At 47.7% G+C, this 22,272-nt stretch overlaps 1 protein-coding gene across 7 annotated transcripts in view; it reads right to left on the bottom strand.

Annotated features, from left to right (window-relative positions):
• LOC119801761 (BTG3 associated nuclear protein) overlaps positions 1 to 22,272 on the bottom strand; it is a 76,449-nt gene that overhangs the window by 32,014 nt on the left and 22,163 nt on the right. For 4 of the 7 annotated variants that reach the window (XM_038312363.2, XM_038312368.2, XM_038312364.2 and 1 more), the window contains exons 3-6: positions 20,989 to 21,080; positions 17,110 to 17,309; positions 6,730 to 6,846; positions 5,121 to 5,296 (exon numbers count right to left, since the gene is read on the bottom strand). In XM_038312363.2, the coding sequence (XP_038168291.1) occupies positions 5,121 to 5,296; positions 6,730 to 6,846; positions 17,110 to 17,309; positions 20,989 to 21,080 (585 nt within the window). The remainder of the gene's footprint in view (positions 1 to 5,120; positions 5,297 to 6,729; positions 6,847 to 17,109; positions 17,310 to 20,988; positions 21,081 to 22,272) is intronic. The other 3 variants (XM_038312365.2, XM_038312366.2, XM_038312370.2) reach the window with 1 other exon arrangement.

Raw genomic sequence — 22,272 nt, 5'->3', positions numbered from 1 at the left:
CTTCCCACTTTCTCTTCTATGCAGTTCAGTAGGGTTGGTTTTATGTTGAGGCCACTGATCCATTTGGACTTGAGTTTTGTGCATGGTGATAGATATGGATCTATTTTCATTTTTCTACATATTTATATCCAGTTATGTCAGCACCATTTATTAAATGTTTTTTTCCATTTTATATTTTTAGTTTCTATTTCAAGCCGGGCGGTGGTGGCGCACGCCTTTAATCCCAGCACTCGGGAGGCAGAGGCAGGCCTGGTCTACAAGAGCTAGTTCCAGGACAGGCTCTAGAAACTACAGGGAAACTCTGTCTCGAAAAACCAAAAAAAAAAAAAAAAATTTATAAGCATCTGCCCCATGGAGTATGGGAGACGTCTGCATCCTCACACCCATTCCCAATACCTGCAGCTAGACTCCGAGATGCTCTGACATAATCCCCATCCCCACATGGGTGGCTAAGTACCTAACAAAGTTCCACATGGCGAAGGGGAGCAGAAAGAGCCAAGGGAAGACCAGCCACATGCTAGAGTAGAACTATAACAGCCAGAAGCTATTTCTATGGCAGAGAAGTGAAAAATTTTTGAAATTCATTCCATAAACTACAAATTTCAATTTAAAAATGGCCTACTCCACCATTTTCTTTTCAAAAAGGTTTTTGGTATGTATGATTTTTCATTTTTCTTTTTTAGTAGGCTATTTTTGATCAACAATTTTATTATATAGTTGTGGTTTCTAACCAGTAATGCACAAATATTTCTTAGCATATGAAAACTAACCACAACCAAGAAGGACTCTGCTACCCTATACCATGTGGTCATTCCACAAGCAAGATCCACACGTCTGCCATCAGCTCATTTCTCTATGACTGGGCATCTTAGAAGTGGGTCACAATAAAGTAAAGAAAAGCAAAAATTAAGCTGCAGGCCACTTGGAGCCTGCCCAGGCTGCCATTAGCTTCACAGCACAGAAACCTATAGGGCATTTGTCACAAGAGGTTGTCACTAAGTCCTAACTGATCAGCAAAATGTGGCATGGAACCATACTCACAGAAACCGTGAGCTCCAGAGGGACTGAACCAGTGACAACCAAAGCACAATACTTCCTCATTGTGATTAAAGGTTCAGCATTTCACATGGAAGATTAGACCATCCTCTAGGAATTACCAAATGCCCACACTGTGGGAATGGAAACCCAACTAAATCCCTTAATTAACAGATCCCGTTTTGATTCATTTAGCTAATTTGTATCTGTCACACAGCCAACTTGGGCTCTGAGTGACTAAGCCTCTTATATTCACAAGTGTTTAAGAATGGGGTACAGGAGAACCTGACTATCCACAGAAGATATGGGCAAAAACTAGGTTTAACAATTACTGTTCCAAGTTGGGCAGTAGTGGCGCACGCCTTTAATCCCAGCACTCGGGAGGCAGAGGCAGGCGGATCTCTATGAGTTCGAGGCCAGCCTGGTCTACAAGAGATAGATCCAGGACAGGCTCCAAAGCTACAGAGAAACCCGGGGGGGGGGGGGGGGGGGGGGTGACGGGACACAATTACTGCTCCTGCTCCAACAATTAGAAGATGCCTTCTATCTCACCCAAACTAAGCTTATATCACTAACAAATTACCTAAGTAAAAACTAAAATACAATGAAATGGCACAGGCCTGCCATCTCAGCTACTTCAAAGGCTAAGGCAGAAGGACTGCTAAGCTTATATCACTAACAAATTACCTAAGTAAAAACTAAAATACAATGAAATGGCACAGGCCTGCCATCTCAGCTACTTCAAAGGCTAAGGCAGAAGGACTGAAATTTCAAGGCCTATCATTCCTAGGTTGCACAGCAAATTAGAGGCCAGCATGGACAACTTCACGAATACTGTCTCAAAGTAAAAATGAAAAGAGGGGCTGGAGAGATGGCTCAGAGGTTAAGAGCACTGCCTGCTCTTCCAAAGGTCCTGAGTTCAATTCCCAGCAACCACATGGTGGCTCACAACCACCTGGTGCCCTCTTCTGCCCTGCAAGCATACACACAGACAGAATATTGTATACAGAATAAATAAATAAATATTTTTAAAAAATGAAAAGAGGACTGGGTATATAGCTCAGTGGCAGAGTACTTGCCAGGCATACATAGGTCCTGGGTCCAATTCTCAGTACCCTAAAAACAAAACAAACCAGGAAAAGATACCCTTGTAATATAACGAACTGACTTCAAATTTTATATAAAACATTTGGAATTAAGCAATAACTGCTTCAAAGTCTGGTTCTTAAAACCTCAAGCACACAGATTCTCACATAAAAAGATAAGAAGCATCTGTCAGCTTACAATTCTTGGCTTTTAACAGGGAACAAAAAGACTAAACCCTACAAGCTTATCATCACAGCACCTCACATCAGCAATGCTTCTATGACATGAGCCAGATGGCCTAAGGCTCCCTGCTGAGCAAGGAGACCAGACCATGACTCTGAGTCCCACAGGTTAGAGGCCAATACTGTCAGGACTGGTGGGCAAGGAGTCTGAAGAGAGACACTGTCCTGCTCGGCAGTCCTCCTAGCACTTCCGTGTGCATGGCTCAGCAGGATCATTTACACTGCTAATCAAACAATGTGACCCACCTTTCCCAAGGAACAATAAAGCAAAACAGTTCTGAACTATGACTTCCTCAAAAGTAAAACCATGAGTTAGGGACTACCGAGTCCTGGTGCTGTCCCCAGTGTCATCGCCGTGGACACAAGCAGCTTTTAGTGTGGCTGTGACACTGCTCAAAGCCTCTACTAACAACACATCTTACTCAGAGATGATGCAGCCTCTATTCAGAGAACCTGAACTCTGAATACACAAGCCCTTGTTCCTCTTTAGGACACTAATAACAAAGCAAGTGCCAAGTGTGATTTTTTTCCTGAGTTTTCCCAAATCTATGCCACACTGATCACATCACAAAATCAGATTCAAAAGGGACAATTCTATTCCTATGATAATCCAGACTCCCCAGATTATCAATATTATATTTCTTAGCAGTCTACCAGAAAAACACCAGAGCCCGCACGGCTCCCACAGGAAAAGAAGGATATCAGTCAAGTTCCTTGGCTACTACAGGCATGGTCCTTATGCGGCTTCACTGAAGAAGGAATGATTGGCACCTTTCTTCTCAGTTAGTGTTAGAACAGCCAGCTGCCCAGGCCTAGAGTCCATATGAATGTCAAAACTTACACACAAGTGTTCACACCTCACAACGTACAACAATCCAAACGCCTGTCAACCGACAATATCACACGAGGGTAAGCCTGGAGCCTGGACCATATAGTACCTGTCATACAAAGGGAGGGCCAGAGTATACAGCATGCAGTCCTTGTCAAATGTGGGAAGAGCCAGGGCATGGGGAAAACAGTTCCTGCCCTAGGGGAGAAGCAATGATAATACAGCCCTTATGTGTACAAGTGAAAGGCCAGAGCACAGGGAATGCAGCCCCTTTCCCTACAGGGGAAGGACAGGAACAGTTACAGCCTTGCAACCTGAATGGTATGAGCCAGTCACATTCAGGGCTCACAGAAACTTCCATCCACCCAAAAGGAATACAGCTAAAAGAGATGGGTAGGAAGATGAGGAGGACTACTAGCTGGTTTGAGGTGTCTTTGAGGGGGTGATAAAAAAAATTCTAGATTCAGAAAGAGGTGACATTGTATAAACACATGAATACACTAAACCAGCTTCTGTCACTGTGACAGACACTGTTTCATTGTATAAACACGCGGATACACTAAACCAGCCTGTCACTGTGACAGACACTGTTTCATTGTATAAACACGCGGATACACTAAACCAGCCTGTCACTGTGACAGACACTGTTTCATTGTATAAACACGCGGATACACTAAACCAGCCTGTCACTGTGACAGACACTGTTTCATTGTATAAACACGCGGATACACTAAACCAGCCTGTCACTGTTTCATTCAGTCCATGGCCACTGGGCCTGGGTAGCCAGTTATCATGGTGGAAACAAATGGCAGAAGAGGCTGCTCATCCCATTGAATCTAGGACACAAAAAGAAAGGCAACATGGGGCTGAGACCCCAACTTCCCCTTTGGGACATAACCTTGATGGCCCAATTCCTCCCCTGGGTCCACCCCATGAAAGTTCTACTTCTGAGCAAGAGTCATGGGTGGCAATCAAGCTCTCAGTACACAGCACTTGAGAACAGTCACAACCTAAACTTCAGCAACTGCTAAAATATGTGCTGTAAAATGATCATCACAGAAAATGCTGCCCTTACCCCCTACCCTAACACTGCAATTTTAAAGACATTATTTCTAGTATTTCAGATACAGTAACAAAGAATAAGTCATTGTTAGGTAGGAAAAATATGCTCATAGGAAAACCCAATAATTTGGATATTGAAGCAAAACCTCACAAGGTCTCATGGGTAAACAAAGTATAAGCTTAGAATTCTGTCTAAGTCTGTCGGAGTTCTTTCCTTTTTCTCCACATTACAGCCACTTAGAAGCCAAGTGCACACAAGAGCTACGAGTGTCGCAAAGCCTTTGAAATGCACATAGGCTGACTGCAGGCCAAGGCAAGAGGGTATGTCGGACTCATCAGGGAAGAAGACTATGCCCCACCCTGGGGACCCCAAAAAATCATGAGGAGGAGTCTGAGAAAGACAGACCCCAGCATTGGCTCCTCTTCACTCTTTACAGATCCCCAGTGCAAGAGGCATCCCAGTCCTAGGAGACTATGCTCCCTAAGCCTGGCAATAGCCAGCCTCCAGAAACCTGCAGAGAAATGTCAAGGAAGTGAGTGGCTACTGGTGCATGATCATGAAAGATATTCCTCTCAGGAAGCAGACCTAAGAAGGCAGCCCCATAAATGCCACTAAAATCACTCTGGAAACCCAACTGATGTGGAAGAAATCAATTTCTGTACACGCAGGGGAAAGCAAGCACAAAGTCAACGGAACGTGAGACAGGCACGGGGGCTGGAAGACACAGTGGGATTCCCAGTTGCTTTACCTTTTTCGACTACTTCTGTATCACTCCTCCTAATAACAAACTACATGTCCTTCCAAACTAACAGCACAGAGACACAATATGGCTGCACTGGCAGGCAGAGCAGCCCTAGTAACATACCTTCAGAGTTCAGGGTGATGAGTGTGACGTTGCTTCCAATGTTCTGGCTTCCCGGCTGGCCGCAGTTAGACACGGAGTCACTGGCCTCTGACCCACTCTCCCCATCTTCATTGTGACTGTCATCCTGACCTGGCACCTTCACCACGATGGTATTCTGCCGACGCCCAGGAACAGCGCTGGCGGGAAATAAACACAGCAGCCCACGCTGTGAGAGGGACATGAGTGGCACACTGAGACCAGCCCTGACTCACTGTGCTGTGTGGACTTATCCTAACGCCTAGCTGAGCATGGACCAATGTACAAGGTGGATCCCCCAACATGCGGTATGTCCCCACACGCACCCTCCATGGAGATGAGCAGCAACACCACACAGAAACAGTCTAAGGCCGAGAAGACACATAATATAAAGCAACTGCTTAAAAACATGAATAGCACAAAACAAATAAAATCATAACTCACTAAGACTCAGCCTAGAATCCTGCTTTCAGATCTGATTTGCACAATGGTCATCGTGTGTCAGAGAGCCCTCATCTATCATCCATGCTGTCAGACACCCAAGGTGACTCAGCCTCTAGAACACCTCCACACTCCCCATGACTCCCATAAACAAATCCTAGGAGCAGCTTCCAAGGCCATCAAGAATGCCAGTAGTCCCCTGGGAGCCATTCTTGGTACCGGGCCCTGAAGTACAGCAGCAGCCAACAGCTAGCAGCAGAAAGTGCTCAAAAAGATCCAAGGTTGATTTGTCTTCTGCATGACCCTGTCAACATTTTGGACTATGACCTATTACACACTACAGAGGAAACGAAGCTCTATTTCCCACCAGCAAAGTCACAGGGGCCTTAAAACTCTAGTCATCCCCAGAGGCAGGAGCCACACCAGGTCCTTCCTGGACTTGACCCCATACAACTAACACTCCACGCCCATGACCTCAGTGCAAGTCTGGAAACCCATCCTCTCCCCAGCAGCCTGGCTGGCCTCCAGCACCCCGACATCACACCCCAGACCTCCTGTTTCCTAGAGAACTGGACTAGGACAAGAAGCCAGAACAAAACTGGAAAGAGTCACACCCCACAGAGGGAAAAAAGCATGACAGAAATCTGTGAGAACACTGCTGGTAACCAAAAGGTGACAAAGCCTTGCTGAGGCACAGAGCCAAAGCCAATGGGCAGAGGCCCCACAACAATGGGCAGCAGCCCCCCACAGGGCATTGCCATTGTACACTTTCATTTCTGACTGAAGTTCCATTCAACACATCTAAAAAAGAAAAGGCATAAGAAAAAAGCCACAAACTCAACATATCTCAGAAGAGGATCGGCTGCAGGACAGACAGATGGGAGTGGCAAGATGACCATGTGCAATCCTCGGGCATCTTCACACACCAGACCTAGCCCAGAGGTCCTCACAGCTGCCACATCTGGCGCTCTCTCACCCACCATCGCTAGGCACCAGGCTGGCCCTCCCTGACCTAAGAACTATGGTGGCCGCTAACAGAATCAACCTTGTGACCACAGACATGGACATGTGCTTGGACTGTGGCCTGGCTCAGGAATGCTCACTTATCCTCATGACAGTGGCAGGGGAAGGTAGGGTGGTGGTGGCTACTGACTTGCTAATGATATTTTCCAGGGAATCCGGTGCCCTGTTGCTCAATGGGTCTTCCATCTTGGCTACAATGGCGTTCTGCCGATCATTGTTGAGTATTACTGTAGTCTGGGGGACGACGCTATGAAACAAAAGAATCACAAGAAAAAGAAGACCTTAAAATAACAACATTCATTGTCAGAGCACATCGTCATTCAACTTCCAGCTTCCAGGGCCTGCGCCAAAGAGCACAACAGTCAGGGACAAGTAAACTGGAGATGGGACTCTCCAGTTTCCTGCTGCTTAGTATCTTTGGTTGATGCAAATGCTAATGTGGGCAGGCTGGGCTGTGGACAGTTAGCAGAGTGGGGAGGACAGGCTAAGGCACTCTGCTGTCCTACACACCTGCACATCATCTCAGCAACAGGTTTACAAGAAAAACCAGCTTCCTTTCTTTTTCCTTCCCTTGTGAGTAGGTGTGTGTGTGTGTGTGTGTGTGTGTGTGTGTACACAACTTACATGTCAGTTGTATGCAGAGGCCAGAGTAGGACATCAGGAATCTTTCTCTACTGCTCTCTGCCTTATTCTTTTGAAACAGGGTCTTATCATTGAACAGTAAGCTAGTCTGTTCAGCTAGGCTGGCAGGTCAGCAAGCAGGGGGATCTGTCTGCCCCCAACCCCCAAGAGCTGGGCTTACAAGACACGTACAGCCATGTCTGGATTTGTACATGGTATAGGGATTTAGTCTCAGATCTTCATGCTTGCAGAAGCACGAGCTCTTACCATGAACCAGTCTCCTAGTCTGGTTCAACCTTTTTCAACCGCATCCCTCCCAAACAATGACAAGGCATGAGGGTCTCACAGCTGCCCTCCTCAATGTTATTCTACAGCTATACTCTAGAATGTGGCCGTCAAGCCATGGGTAGCAAAGGGAAATACGCACACACACCACTCGCAGCCCTCTGCAAAGTGCAGAACCAGAACAAGAGGCCTTGAGGCCTGGCTTTGAAGATAAGTTCTAGAAACAATGGGACGTGGCCCAAGAACCCGCTCAGCAACACCCTGAAGGCAACACTAGGGTGTAAGTGAGCAGGACCAGCAGCTGGCTCTCAAGAGACTTTTTCACACACCAGTTACCATGTCAACTCTTAGCACTTCATGGCACTGGGTTGTCTAAAGTGTGTTCTGCTCTGAAGAGCCAGGACTGGAAAGAACTGCCACTTGATGCAGTCAGTTACGTTACCTGAAAGCCCAGCGTCCTCATCCAGAGGAAAGGGTACTCCATTCACATGAAATCAGCCCCCTGCCATGGTCACTGGCTCTCCACATACCCAGGCACAACAGCAGCACCATGTGATATCTAACACATTCCCAGAAACAAAGCTGATTTTCCGAAATGCAACCGTGAAGTGCCTACATGTCAGGCAATTTTGGTTCTCAGTCATTCTATGTATTCTCTGGTAACACCTACAGTTGCTCACCAAACCATGATGGATCCAAAGTGATCCAAAGTAACTCTGGAGAGCTCTGCCTGCTGCTATGGTCCTGTGAGGCCTCCAGCATTCACACTCCTAAAATGACATAAACCATGTAGGATCTGACACACATTTACACAAACAGCCATGTGCACACAGAAGCCCCACACGCACATGTTATGAAGCAATTACAGGTTAACAGGGAGCACACAAGGGCCTGTGAACACTGTCGCCAGCTATGAAACCTGAGTAGCCTGCATCCAAAGCAACAGAAGCAAATAACCCTTAACACTGCATAAGACTGCAAGTCTCCTTCAAATGCCACCGCTTTCCACATGTGCACCTGTATAGCTTGGGGCAGTATGGTCTCCTGCACAGGTCCAAACAATGTCCCTTTCACAGACACACAACTTGCTCTGCCACCTCCTGGGTCTCTCTAGAGAACCATCTGTGCTTGGTCTTTAAGAGCATTATGTAAATGGACTTGCAAGCTGTCTACAGCAGCAGCTCAAACTTGTTGCTTCTGTGGCTGGGGATTGCTCCACAGCATGACAATGTCAATCAGTCCTGCCCACTGAAAAGGAGTGCTTACAAGTTTCCACATGACACAAACTCCTGTGCCTGGGTCACGAGCACAAATGAACCTGAGCGCAACTGCTGGGCTGTGAAGGAAGGACACCTAGTTTCCAGAGACCTGGCCATGCTGCTGCCCACCTGGGAGCTCCACGTCTCCATATTTCTTCCAGTATCAAGGACTGTCATCGTCGTTTGTTTCATCTAACAGGGCATAAGGTCCCCCTGACTGACTGGTATATCCTAGTGGCCCAGGAGCTGAGGACTTGCAGGTACCCTCAGGCCAGTAACAGTGATTCACTTACCGCTGAGCTTAGAGCATTCTGGCTTTAGCATCTTCACCTGTCTGTGCTACTCTTTCTATGCTCTTCTCAGCTTTCCCAGGCCAACCTGCCTGTCTGCCTTTCCTCCCTCCCTTCATCAAACTGAAGGATCCTTTGCCTGGTTCTAGGCTCCAAAGATTCCCTGTGACCTCAGATCTCATAGTTGGATCTATGATCTACAGGGGGCTCCTATCCAGGTCTGCTTCTGCTCCAGGGCCAACTGTAGAAAGGCTAACCATGCAGAGAGTAGCTTCTGCCCTTGTTACTACCTGGGCTGTCCCACAATAAGACTCTTCTATTCTGCTCCAGGAGTCAGCTGTCTACTTCCCCCTTGGTTTGTTCTTTTTAAATTCTTTTTATGACCTCTACCCATTCTTTTAAGATCTTGAATTAACTATATATCTACCCATAGCTGCTATTTTTCTATTTAAAAAAAAAAAAAAACTTAGTGAAATAAAGGCTGAAAAGATGGCTTGGCAGTTAAGAGCACTGGCTGCTCTTGCAAAGTGCCTGACATCAGTTTCCAGTATCCACATGGTGGGTAATAATCACCCATAGCTCCAATTCCTGGCAGATTAATGCCCTCTTCTGGCCTCCATGGGTGTTACAGGCATGTAGTACACTACAAACATGCCAGAAAAACACTCAGAACAAAAATAAATCCTTTTATAAGACTTAATAAAAAAAAGCCTGGCGGTGGTGGCACACGCCTTTAATCCCAGCACTCGGGAGGCAGAGGCAGGCAGATCTCTGTGAGTTCGAGGCCAGCCTGGTCTACAAGAGCTAGTTCCAGGACAGGCTCCAAAAAAGCTGCAGAGAAACCCTGTCTCGAAAAACCAAAAAAAGAAAAAAGAAAAAAAAAAAAGACTTAATAAAAAAAATAAGAAAAAAGGAAATAATATAACCCATAGACTATTGGGACTTTCGGAGATGGGATCTGGTTTTTGAGACAGCATCTTGCTATGTATCCAAGTCTAGCCTCAAACTCACAACTCCAGCCTCCACTTCCCAAGTGCTGGAATTACAGGCAAGTACTGTCCAGTTCTCCAGTGATGTTAATTTGTAACTGAGATTACACAAGCTGAATATTCTCGCCTTCATATGACATTATTCAGTTGTAAAACATGCTCTACACCGTGGCAAAGTGCAACTGTGGGGCAGGCTGTGAATTAAGTCCCTTTCCTCTGCTGTGGCCAGAGGAGTGTCCGCAATCAGTGTCTGGCATGCCTTCTGGGTCTAGAGAAAGGATAAGCATTGACTGCAAAGGCTAAGAGAAGCAGGTGGTTCTTCCTAGTACTGTGAGACAAAACACCAGCATGCCTTCAACATGGACAGCATGAGACGGGACACTGAGTAAAACAAACACACACACAGCATGAGATGGGGCACCACGGTGCCTAACACTTACAAAGTTACACAGGCAAACACACACACACACACACACACACACACAGCATGAGATTGGGCACCGTGGTGCCTTACACTTACAAAGTTACACAGGCAAACACACGCACACACAATGAGAGGGGGCACTGTAGTATCTTCCACAGAGGCTACAACCCAAAACAGAGACAGGCACCTAGGTGCCTCTGCCATAGACAGTCTCTCAGGACAACTCACCTGCCTGAGACTACAGAGTTGGCAAGGAACAAGCTAGACATTAACCCAACATTCTCTTACAACAACTTCCTAAAACAGAACAAAAGGCCGAGCTTGCACTACTACTCACAACTCAGAACTTTCTGAGGGAAGCCAGAGCCCCCGTACAAGAGCCTAGGGCTATTTTCACTTTTACAGTTTCCCTGGGTAATTCTCAGAAGACCTCTGGCTTAAAATCCAAACAAGACAAAAACTATTACAACAACCTCCAAGTTACACACACCCAGGACACGCTGAGGTGCAGCTCTACTGGATCACCTCCCTCCACAGCTGCTCTTCCTGCTAGGGTCTGCTTAGCACCTTTGGTTTATGGTGGTGTCCCCTTCTGTCTCCTTTGTGCAAGAATGCATTGTCAGCACCTGAAGACCTCGAGCCACAATCAAAGCCCGCTCATTTCAGGCCCAAATAAAGTCAAGACTGGGCTCATACTGATCCAAGTGTCTTGGGTTCTGGGGTCTTCATGTTGTTGGCCAACACCCCGAAGAAGACAGGAAGATGGAGCATCATAGCCTACATGCAGCACTAAGCACACAAGAAACAGAGGCTGTCTTGAGATGCCTCATCCACCAGTCAGAAGCCAACTTTGGGCATGGAAGATAAGGAGGTTTGAAGTCCAGTGGGTTTCCTGGGGAGTGACCAGCATGCCAATGGGCACTCAGTGAACGACAGCTAACTTGGGGCCACTGTGGCTTGCAGAACACTAAGCAGGGCCATGAATCACCAGAGCCACAGCACTCCAGTCTTCCACTTGATCCCTTCTCCTGACAGAGATACTGATGTCAGAAAAGTCTCCCACTAAGCCAATACAATGGCTTTTGTCTGTACTCCCGGACTGGCGAGACTGAGGCAGAAGACTGCGGGGAGCTGAGGCCTCCTGAATGAGAAATATGGATCCAGATGGCTGCACTGGCAAATCTCTAGATTTAACACGTATTAAAGGCACGACACTAGTCATCTGACATCAGAATAAAGGGTATGCTGGAAGGACAGACTTTCTGAAGATGAACCAAAACTAACCCTGTGAAGCACCTTCAGAAAATAAGGTTGGGAGTGGGGCAGACATAGGACAGAACACATGGAAATGAGCTCACAGCAGATGCAGTAAAGGCAGAGAAATCTAAGAGGAGAAGGAAAATTCCAGTTAACAGGGTCTTGTTACCTAAGTCAGGTTGCTTTCAATTAGCAGCATCCTCTAGGTTCATCCTCCTAAAGGTTAGGATTAGAACTGTGCGCCATGAGTGGGAGCCCATGCCTGACACTGCCTGGACGGCCAGGAACCAGAGGCAGGACAGCCCAGAAACCCAGGTTAGAACCAAACAAAAAAGTGTACTACATCCCAGGCTCAACTCTTTTCAGATCCTACAGAAAACCCACTGAAACAAAGGTACTTGGGGCTGGAGATGTGCCACAAAGGTTGAGTGCCTGACTCGTATGTGCCAGACTTCATGCCAGTATTGGAGGTAAATTTAGAAACGAGCAAACAATTGGAGGAGATGGAGTCATGGCTCTTTCAGGACACGAGATTAGTTCCTAGCACCCACATGGAGTGGCTCCCAACTACCTATAATTCTAGCTCCAGAGGAGCCAACACCCTCTTGTGGCTTTAGAAGAGCACACACACACACACACACACACACACACACACACACACAAACACTCATAACATAGACCACACACTCACACACAGACTACATACATACATGTAAATATTTTTTTAAGATTTATGGGAGCTGGGGATGCAGTTCAGTCAGTAGAGAGCTTGCCTAGCATGCACACACCCTGGGTTTGAGCCCCAGCACCTCATAAACCTCAACACTCAGGGCAGTCAGAAGCCAGTCTAGAATACCTAAGACCTTGCCTCAGAAAAGGGGTTTGAACTGCATATACAATTGTAAAATACTTAGAAATACCAGGACATGTACAAGAGCTGTACTGGGAGAAACTTGTGAAACAACCTCAGATGGTCATAATGACAACTCTTCCCGGAGCGACCTGGACCGACCCAATTCCCTTCAAAGAGCATGCGTTCTGCAGGTGCTGAAGAAGTGCTCTGAGATGTCAGAACACTCACAGGCTAACAGGACAGCTCCCTCTGCTGTGCTGGCTTTGGGGGCTGGAGCATGTCTCTGAGTCAGCAGTGTTTGCTAAGGACTCCCAAGTTTTGTGTGTGTGAACTGGTACCTCACTGGTTAATGCTCAGCCCTCATGTGCACAGAGGAACGTGTGTGGCTGTGCAAGGCAGCACAGGCCAGGCACGAAGATCAGGCATGACATTAAACAGAAACATCCAGAACTCAAAATTAGATAAGACGTAAACAAGCCCATCACGGCCGAGAGACCAGACACTCCACAGTCAAACAGCCCTGTCTTGATCCTAGCATGCTCTGAGCCCCCAGAGCAGAGGCTTCTGAGAATGCTGATGGTCCCAAAGCAGAAGCACGAAACACGGGTTCCCATAGCACTCCAGAAGGGATGCGCAGCAGGAGACCAGCTCTCCAAGAAGCAGGTAAGCCAGGAGCCAGAGCAGCTTCACCATGGCTTTCCTTCAATGTGAGACAAAGGATCCTGGGCACTAAGAGTCATTGCTTATTGTATAACCATTCTCCATCACACACTTCGTCTCTAAAGTCAGTTCAGAGAAAGGGAAAGAATTCTTCAGGAAGCTTTGTGCAACTGCACTGAGGGAAGCTTTAAATCACCTTTTTTTTTATTTTTGAAAAACCACTTTTATACAAAAACTTTTCATTCATCACAACTTTTTTCGTGTGTGCTTTGGGTTTGCTTTTGAGGCATAGTCTCATGTTGGCCTCGAGCTCACTGTGTATTTAAGGATAATCTTAAGCTTCTGATCCTTCAGTTTGCACCTCCTGAGTGTGAGGATGACAGGCATACGCTACCACATTGGTTTACACAGTGCTAGCAACTGAACCCTTACCCACTAAACCACCTCTCTAGTCCTAAGACATTTTTAAACCCTTAAAAGCAAAATATCTATTGCTTTTAAAAAATAAGGAACAAATTTTGTCTGAGGTACAAGTCTTAATAAAAAACAAACAGAAATGTCTGATTTTAAAAGACGTTATCAAGCAATATGGTTCTACAAGACAACCGTGGAGGCAGCATTCTGTCACTCACTCTGTCGGGTACGGCCTGCATGGCTCCTGGCCTGCATCTGTACTGTACCAACACTCCCTGCTCAGCTATGCTAGACACCACAGCCTTCCTTCACCGGTCTGTGTCTAGCTTCAGAGAAGAGCAGGGAGGTGACTTGTTCGCCATCTATATGACGATGCCTGTACCAGCCCCTGAGACCTTCTGGTCAGAGAACATGTTACTGGCTTTATTGGGATGCTTCATTTCAAGCCCAGCTTTAAAGGATGGCTTATAAAATCACAGGCTTCCACAACAATGTAGATGCTTCAACATCTACTGCTTCTCCAAACATCTTCAGTATTAAAATACCTCGTTGCCATCCCTCCAAAAACAGCTATTCAAAGTCAAATGACATACCTGCAGGAGAGACACAAGCCAGGCGCAACAGAAGCAAAGTCCATTTCCAATTCTGGAAGCCAAATGCCACTGCTGGATGAAACCCCATCCCTGAAACCTCACAAACATTTTGATCATGATTAAGCTTTGGCATCAAAGAAAACGGGCCTTCTTTTATTTATTTTTTTTTTCTTGAATTTACTCACTCAGGTGCAGAGTCTGAAAATCTGGACCCAATGCCAGCTGAGGCTGGCAGTGTTCCACAGCCTTCTGTTTGCCAAGGAGCACAAACAATTAGATGAGCACTCCTTGGAATTCACAAAAGCCTCAGACTGTCTAGCCAGGTGTCAAAAGACCAGCAGGGGGCATAGATTTCCAGAGCAGAGAGAAGGCCCTGGGGACCACCTCCTGCTAGATCTAGACCTCTGTAGCCTCTCCAAATGGGAGACAGTGTCCTTCAGGGATTGGCTCTATGTGCTCTCTGGAGGCCTCTTAGAGCTGAAAGACTGAGGCTGGCACCATGTTGGTCCTGTGAGTTATAGCCACAGTCAGCAAGCAGTGGCCCCAGGTGTATTTTCAAGAGTACATCATCCGACGTAAGATCATTCAGCTTACGTACTTCTCTTACATGTCCAAGGCCCAGATAAACAGAGCACAGTACTTTATCATCCAGTACAAAACTGCCTTTTAGCTGTTTCTAGAAACTAGTCTATGCCCCATGGCCCAGGTTCTGTGTGAACAATTCTCCTTTCTTCTCTGTGTTTGTACATCAATGAAGTCATCCACCCTTCACTGAAATCCTGGGATTCAGCTCTCAGCCTCCAGGCAGCTCTCAAGCTTCCTGTTAACAGCCTTCCAGAGAACATGGCCCCTGTCACCACCATACCAAAGTAGAAAAGTGGCCCAGCTCTCCATCTTTCTATGAGGAAACTGGGACTTAGAAATGTCTAGGACCTGGGAATATCTAACCAGGTGAGCCTGACACCCAGTGCTTCCAAACACACGGAATTCCAAAGCTTGTGCCCTTGAGGCAGGGCCACAAAAAACCCACTCTCCTACTCCAGGTCCTCCTATAACCTAGCAGAACCAGAAAGAGAAAAAGATGTTCTCCTGTTCCTGAAGACAGCCTGTTCCAGGAGTGATAAGGACTGAGGTATCATTGCCCAAACAGGCAGTACCTTCTGAGGGAAGAGGACCACTGCCTTTTTAATCTCCTGCTGAAGACATCAGTGCTGTGTGGTGCAGGCCCAGAAGCTCTGGAGTCAGTGTGACAGATGTGGCTACCAGAGTCTAAGTGTGGACAGACAGGCTAAGGTCTCCTTCAGTGCCAGAAACAATCTCATCTAACACACACCCTCCTGCACAAATGATCCAGGTCCTGAGCATTCCCATGAGGACCATGTCGTCCCAGGTGGAATTCAGACAAAAGTCATCCTTGTGGTTTATATGCAACTTGAACTTTCTAGGAATTCAACTACTGTGTCAGTCTAGAAAGACCTACATTTTGCATCACTGGAAATGGCACAAAGAATTCACCATTCTCAACACTCCACTGCCCACTGGTGATGTCTACAATCACAGCCTAGGCCCGAGGCACTACTTGAGGCTTGTCTCCCATCCATCGCTGCCACTGACCTTTCACTCCTCCCTCTTGTGAGGCAGGCCACTCCGTCAACTCTTACAGCTGTATTTCTGAACAGTATGTTTGGGACAAATAGGTATTTCAAAAACAACTGCCTTAGGAGGCAATTGATCATTTTGTGAGCTTAACAGAGAGCCTGCACAGACACTGGCAAGTGTCTGTAGGGAGACACGTGGTGAGCTGTGCAGTCCACTTCAGTCTCAAGAGCAACTCTGCCTCCTCGGAGAAGCTAGACACCCAGTTTCCTGCCAACAGAGCAAGTGAGAGTGAAGCTGGAGAGCTCTGGAGAGCCACAGGAGGCAACGAGTGGCTCTGCCCAGCAGGCCTCATTAGGAGCCATCTCTGAAAGAGGACGAGGAGGCACTGGTACTCCTGAGCACCCCAAAACCATCCAAAGTAACCCTTACTCCCCCTTCCCACATACTCCCTTCCAAATCCACAAGGCACCTACTGCTGCTCTAAATACCAGCACCCAGCAAGGTGGCACCCAGCACCACCCACACTGCAGCAAAGTCACTGGTGTCCCTCTTAGCTTGCTGTGGCTCTCACTGCCACCCACTGTTCTGTTCTTCGCAGACCCAATAGGCAAGAGGCTGTGGAGCTTGGAGCACAAAGATAACACCATCCCACTATCAAAAGTGGATTTCCTCCTATATGCTGTAGGAAAGAATGAAAACAGCAGGAGCACTGAGTGGGTGCTGCTGCCAGGAGGGATCTCATGCCACACGCCTATGAACCCAGGGATTGGAAGTACACCTTCTGAGGCACCTTTCCATCCCACTAAGCCAAGCATGAAACATCCAAGCCAGTAGAATACAAACCATACAAAGCTCTCTAGGAAGAGGCTATAAGCCTTCTACTTAAAAATTAGGCACAATGCAAGTCTCAGAGCTAGCAGAAAGTTTGCTATGATCAAGTGAAATTTATAAATACCAGCCCTGAAGAAAACATAGGCAATGACCAGCCAGAGGTAGGAAAAGAAAAGAAGCAACATACATGGGCCAAGTTCATGGCCAGGTGCAAAGAAAGAAGAGTTCATCTGCTTAAGCCAAGAACAACGCTGGAGCAACTCAGGTCGTTCCAGCACGAGCCTGTGTTTGGTTTCGGTCTAAGTGAAACCAGCACCATGGAACCACCAGGGCAGATATCCGGGGCTAGGGGAGATCAGTAACAGCGGCGCCTGGGTTGGCACAGGAGCACTTTTCCCAGGGTGGCCTGTGGAGCCTTGGCTCTTTGGTACTTACCATCGCACTTTGTTGCAGGTCTGGGTGGCGCCAAGTGGGGAACCAGCCACCATGGGGACCTGGATGGGACTGTGCTGTTTGTTGGTGACCAGGTCTAGCTTTTCTTCCAGAGATTTGCAAGTAGCCTCAAGAGCTTGTAGCTTGGCCTCAATGCTATCCAACCGCAAACATATCGTCTGGTTAATAGAGTACAGGAAAGACTGGAAGTGAAAACAGAAAAGCTTCAGAGAGGGTGTCTTACCCTGGGAGGGGCAAGTCCATGGACCCTAAACAGCTGGCTCCTAACTCCACCCAATCTAGCCCTGGGCCGTGCCTAGGGATTCAGTGAGAAGCTCTAGGCAGTGCCTAGGGAGTCAGTGAGAAGCCCAGCCCTCTGTACCGAACAAGACCCTTCTGCAATCTCACCTACACTAAGACCATAGAGTAATAAGCTCATCACTGTGTTCACCTGCAGATTCACACATTAAAACTGCAAAATCTTTCTTATGATGACAGACTGTACCTAACATCCAAACAACACCTGGAAAACAGGGGCCCTGCACGCACACTGTATCAAATTGTGCGTGCGCGTATGCACGTGCGCGTGCGCGCGCGCGCGCACACACACACACACACACACACACACACACACACACAAAATGGCTTGCCACTCACAGGTATGCCCCACAGAAACCTGGCAATGACCCCCTTTCAAGGACCTTCTAGAGCCGGGTGGTGGTGGCGCACGCCTTTAATCCCAGCACTCGGGAGGCAGAGGCAGGCGGATCTCTGTGAGTTCGAGACCAGCCTGGTCTACAAGAGCTAGTTCCAGAACAGGCTCTAAAGCTGCAGAGAAACCCTGTCTCGAAAAACCAAAAAAAGACCTTCTAAATAGCAAGCATGCCACCTAGTGGCTCACAAAAGGAGCAGCCTCCAACTACCAAGCTGAAATCAGTAGCCAGCCATGTTTAATGCAGACCAGAGGGAAAGGCTTTGCTCCTTCAATTGCCAGTCCTGTCAGAAGCCACCACATCCATGACACAAGAGTTCTACTGTGAAAAGAGACCTCTAGGCCAGCATTCAGGATGCTGGTTAGCGAGAGGAAATGCAGGTCAGCAACATCTGAAGGAAAAAGAATAAGGATTAGACTGGAGGAGAAATGTAGCTTAGGGACACATCAGAAGGAAGGAACAAGCCTGAGAGAGCAGAGGTTGCAGCTTAGGCTGACCCTGGACCTCAAGGCACAGGCAGTCAGAACAGACTGATACTCTGCACCTACTCCAAGCTAGTGGAGGCCAGTCTCTCCTCTAACTTGAAAGGGAATTGCAGAATACAATCAAAACCACAACAGTTGCAGTGGCATATAGCATATCACCAAAGCCTAGCGCAGCAAATCATGAATGCATGGGTCCAGGGCACTCGGACCCGACAACCTGAGCTCTTAAGAACTCTGAGCATCCTCTACTCCCTGCTATGCACGGCAGTTAGGAGCAGCTGCAGGAATGCCCTACAGGCCCAAAGCCCTCACATCTACCCCCACTCATCACAGCATAGCAATACTGTAAGGAAAAGGTCAGAGAGGAACTTGACCCTCCTCTGCTAACCGCTCCACAGAAGCAAGCACCAAGGTTGTGTGTAGGAGGAAACAAGCAGCAGCATGGACTCGGCTCCAAGTGTCCTGGTCATCAATGGAGGCAACGTCAACAGTACGGGGAGAGAGATACATCACGAGCACTAAGTGGTGGCCAATTCTTGAGACAAAACCATGGACCACTATTTTTTTAATTGGAGAACATCAACTATTTGCCTTTCAAGTTCTTTTAATAGTTAAACCATTACTGTAACTGAAAGGGAACTGCGCTGCGTAGAGTGTGGGTGAAAACGCACGGTTACAGGTTAACTAATGTCTCAAGCAAATCCATAATAACAGAGGGGAAATAATATTTTCCCTAGCACAGCTCCGCAAGTGAAAATGACCACAAGCACCTTGGACCTGTCTGCTGAGTTACAGCTGCTAATGCGGCGTGTGAATGTCTTCTGTCCCCTGCCAGCTCACGGCTACATGTGACAGCACGCACGCAAAATGTGCTGTCACCAGAACCCAGGCAGCCCCTTCCCTTCTGCGAGGCCTGTTTCTGTTCACAGATGTGTCCTGTGGCACAGTGACGGTCACACTTCACTTTGAAATCTCGTGCGGCCTTCTGCCCACTGGTCTGAAGTTGTATTTCATGAACAGACTTTGCTTTTTTCTTTCTTTCTTCCTTCCTTCCTTTTGTTGGAGCCAGGGTCTCTCAATGTAGCTGTCCTAGAACTCACTTTGTAGACCAAGACGATCTTGGAACTCGGAGACTACCTGCTTCTGTCTCCTGAGTGCCAGGATTTAGAGTGTGCGTCACCCTGGTCTGCGTAGACTTTTCAGTCCCCACTGCAGCTGGCACCACTTTTCCTCGTTACCAGAGTGAACCAAGCACCTCAGGCAGATGCCCCTGACACAAAGGAAGCATGTGGAGAGGACTGGAGTCATCTGAGTTGCTCCTTCGGACTTCTCTTGTGCTAATACTTACCTCTGGTTCTGCAGGCCCTGACTCGCAAGTAAGCAAATCCAGAAGCAATTCACTGACTGACTGAGAGGACCTGGGACCATAGTGACCCTCAGCTTTCCTCCCATCTGAGGCAGGCCTATGTGCACACATAGGAAGACATCTCATTTGTCCTCCCAATTAATGTTTCCTGCCAGGAAAACCCGGCCTGCACTTGTTTTTGTTTTTCAAGACAGGGTTTCTCGGGCTGGAGAGATGGCTCAGAGGTTAAGAGCATTGCCTGCTCTTCCAAAGGTCCTGAGTTCAATTCCCAGCAACCACATGGTGGCTCACAACCATCTGTAATGAGGTCTGGTGCCCTCTTCTGGCCTGCAGTCATACACACAGACAGAATAATGTATACATAATAAATAAATAAATAAAATATTTAAAAAAAAAAAAAAAAAAAAAAAAAAAAAAGGGAGACAGGGTTTCTCTGTGTAGCTTTGGAGTATGTCCTGAAATCCACTCTGTAGACTAGGCTGGCCTTGAACTCACAGAGATCCACCTGCCTCTGCCTCCCAAGTGCTGAGATTAAAGGTGTGCGCCACCATCGCCTAGCACTGGCCTGTGCTTTATGTAGCATTTCAGGGGCATCTCTGTGCCACTTACTGTGGCATCATCTGGGAAGAAGTGGCATCATCTGGGAAGAGGGTCTTCATTAGATGCATTTCAATAAATAAGATCATCCAGGCCTGGGTGAGAGTAGGCCTCAGGCGTAGACTTTAGTGACATGACTGGGCTACACACAGAAGAGGCAGGAAGAACCTCCCCTGGGATTCTAGAAGGTATGGCCCTGCCACTCAAGGGCTGTAAGAGGGTCACTTCTGCTGTTCTAAGCCTAAATTGATGGTACAAAATCAACACAGGCTGGGCGGTGGTGGTGCATGCCTTTAATCCCAGCACTTGGGAGGCAGAGGCAGAGGCAGTGGATCTCTGTGAGTTCGAGGCCAGCCTGGTCTACAGAGTGAATTCCAGGACAGACTCCAAAGCTACACAGAGGCAGGCAGATCTCTGTGTTTCAAGGTCAGCCTGGTTGGTCTACAAAGCAAGTTCTAGGGCAGTTACACAGAGAAATCCTGTCTCAAAAAAACAAAAACAAGAAGGAAGGAAGGAGGGAGGGAGGGAAGGGGAGGGGGCGGGAGAGAGGGAGGGAGGGAGGGAGGGAGGGAGGGAGGGAGGGAGAGAGAGAGAGAGAGAGAGAGAGAGAGAGAGAGAGAGAGAGAGCGAAAGAGAGAAAGAGAGAAAGAAAGAAAGAAAGAAAGAAAGAAAGAAAGAAAGAAAGAAAGAAACTTGACACCGCACACAGGCCGCACGGTACCTTTATAGAGGGATCCTGGCAATTGATCTCAAGTCGCTGGCGCTTCAGAGCGGGTTCATCATCATCTGTCACAACATGATTCTCCAGAACAACTGAAACACAACCACACAGACAGCAACTGGCGTGAGCACAGCAAGATCCTCAGGGCGCTTTACAACCACAGCCAAGCACAGGGCTGCCACCTTAATCACTTTATTAAAATCCTCAGCCAGGAAGAAAAAGGCCCTCCCTCACCCCACAACAACATCAGAGCACCCAGTCAATGCTCGCCAGAGGCAAAACCACACTAAACTCCACTCGTGACATTTATCCAGTGTGTCTGCGGTCAAAAGCACCCTCACCTAGCCTTTGAGCCTGGGCCCACTCTCAACATGGGGCTGAGAGGCACATATGTAGTGACAGCCACAACTCTCTCTGTGTGTCATATATGCCCCCCAAACTAGCACAGCAAACACGCTGAGTTATGTGGAAGCTGCAGCTGCTCAAGGACGGCCCACCAGCAGCGCCTGCTGCTTTCAGATGAGCAAGGTAACCCCAAATCCAGGCTCTGCAGTACCATCCCAACTTCCTAATCTCATCTAAAACTAAGTACAAAACAAGGTCAAAGAGTGCCAGAGTCAAAGAGCAGCAGCACCCTCCGTGACCTTATCTCTGCAAACCGCACTTCTGTTGACCTCAGCCATCTAGTCCTTCTCTCTACTCAGGAGCAATCCTGTCTTTCCCTCTCTCTCCCTGTCTCTCTCTCCCTGTGTATCTCTGGCTGTCCTTTGTAGACCAGGCTGGCCTCCAGCTCCTAGAGATCTGCCTGCGTCTGTCCTCCTCCCAAATGCTGGGATTAGAGGCACGTGCCATCATCGCCCAGCTAGCAATCATTTGAAGATTTATTTCTATTTGTGAACATATATCTATGCGAACGTATGCCACATGTGTGGGAGTGCCCTCAAAAGCCAGAAAAGGATATCAGATTCATTGGAGTTGGAGTTACAGGTGGTCATAAGCCATCTAACATGAGAAAAGAACTCATGTCCTCTGGAAGAGAGGGAATACTCTCAACTGCTGAGCCACTGCGCTGGCATGAGGAGCTGTACTGCTGTAAGCAAACCTGGGGGCCAGCTAGAAAAGTAAGAAGGTGCTGTGTGTGCGCGCGCACGCACGCGTGTACCCACGCACACTCACTCACGCAGCACTGCTTACACCCACTGAGCTTTTACACAGAGCCGGCACCACTGCGAGTCTGCTTTACTGCGGGAACAAGGTCCAGCAGAGAGGCTTTTGACCCTGAGA

Source organism: Arvicola amphibius, chromosome 15 (genome assembly GCF_903992535.2).
Source record: "Arvicola amphibius chromosome 15, mArvAmp1.2, whole genome shotgun sequence".
NCBI lineage: Eukaryota > Metazoa > Chordata > Mammalia > Rodentia > Cricetidae > Arvicola > Arvicola amphibius.
The sequence above is the reverse complement of the archived record's forward strand: the minus strand, read 5'-3'. Positions and strand labels throughout refer to the sequence as shown.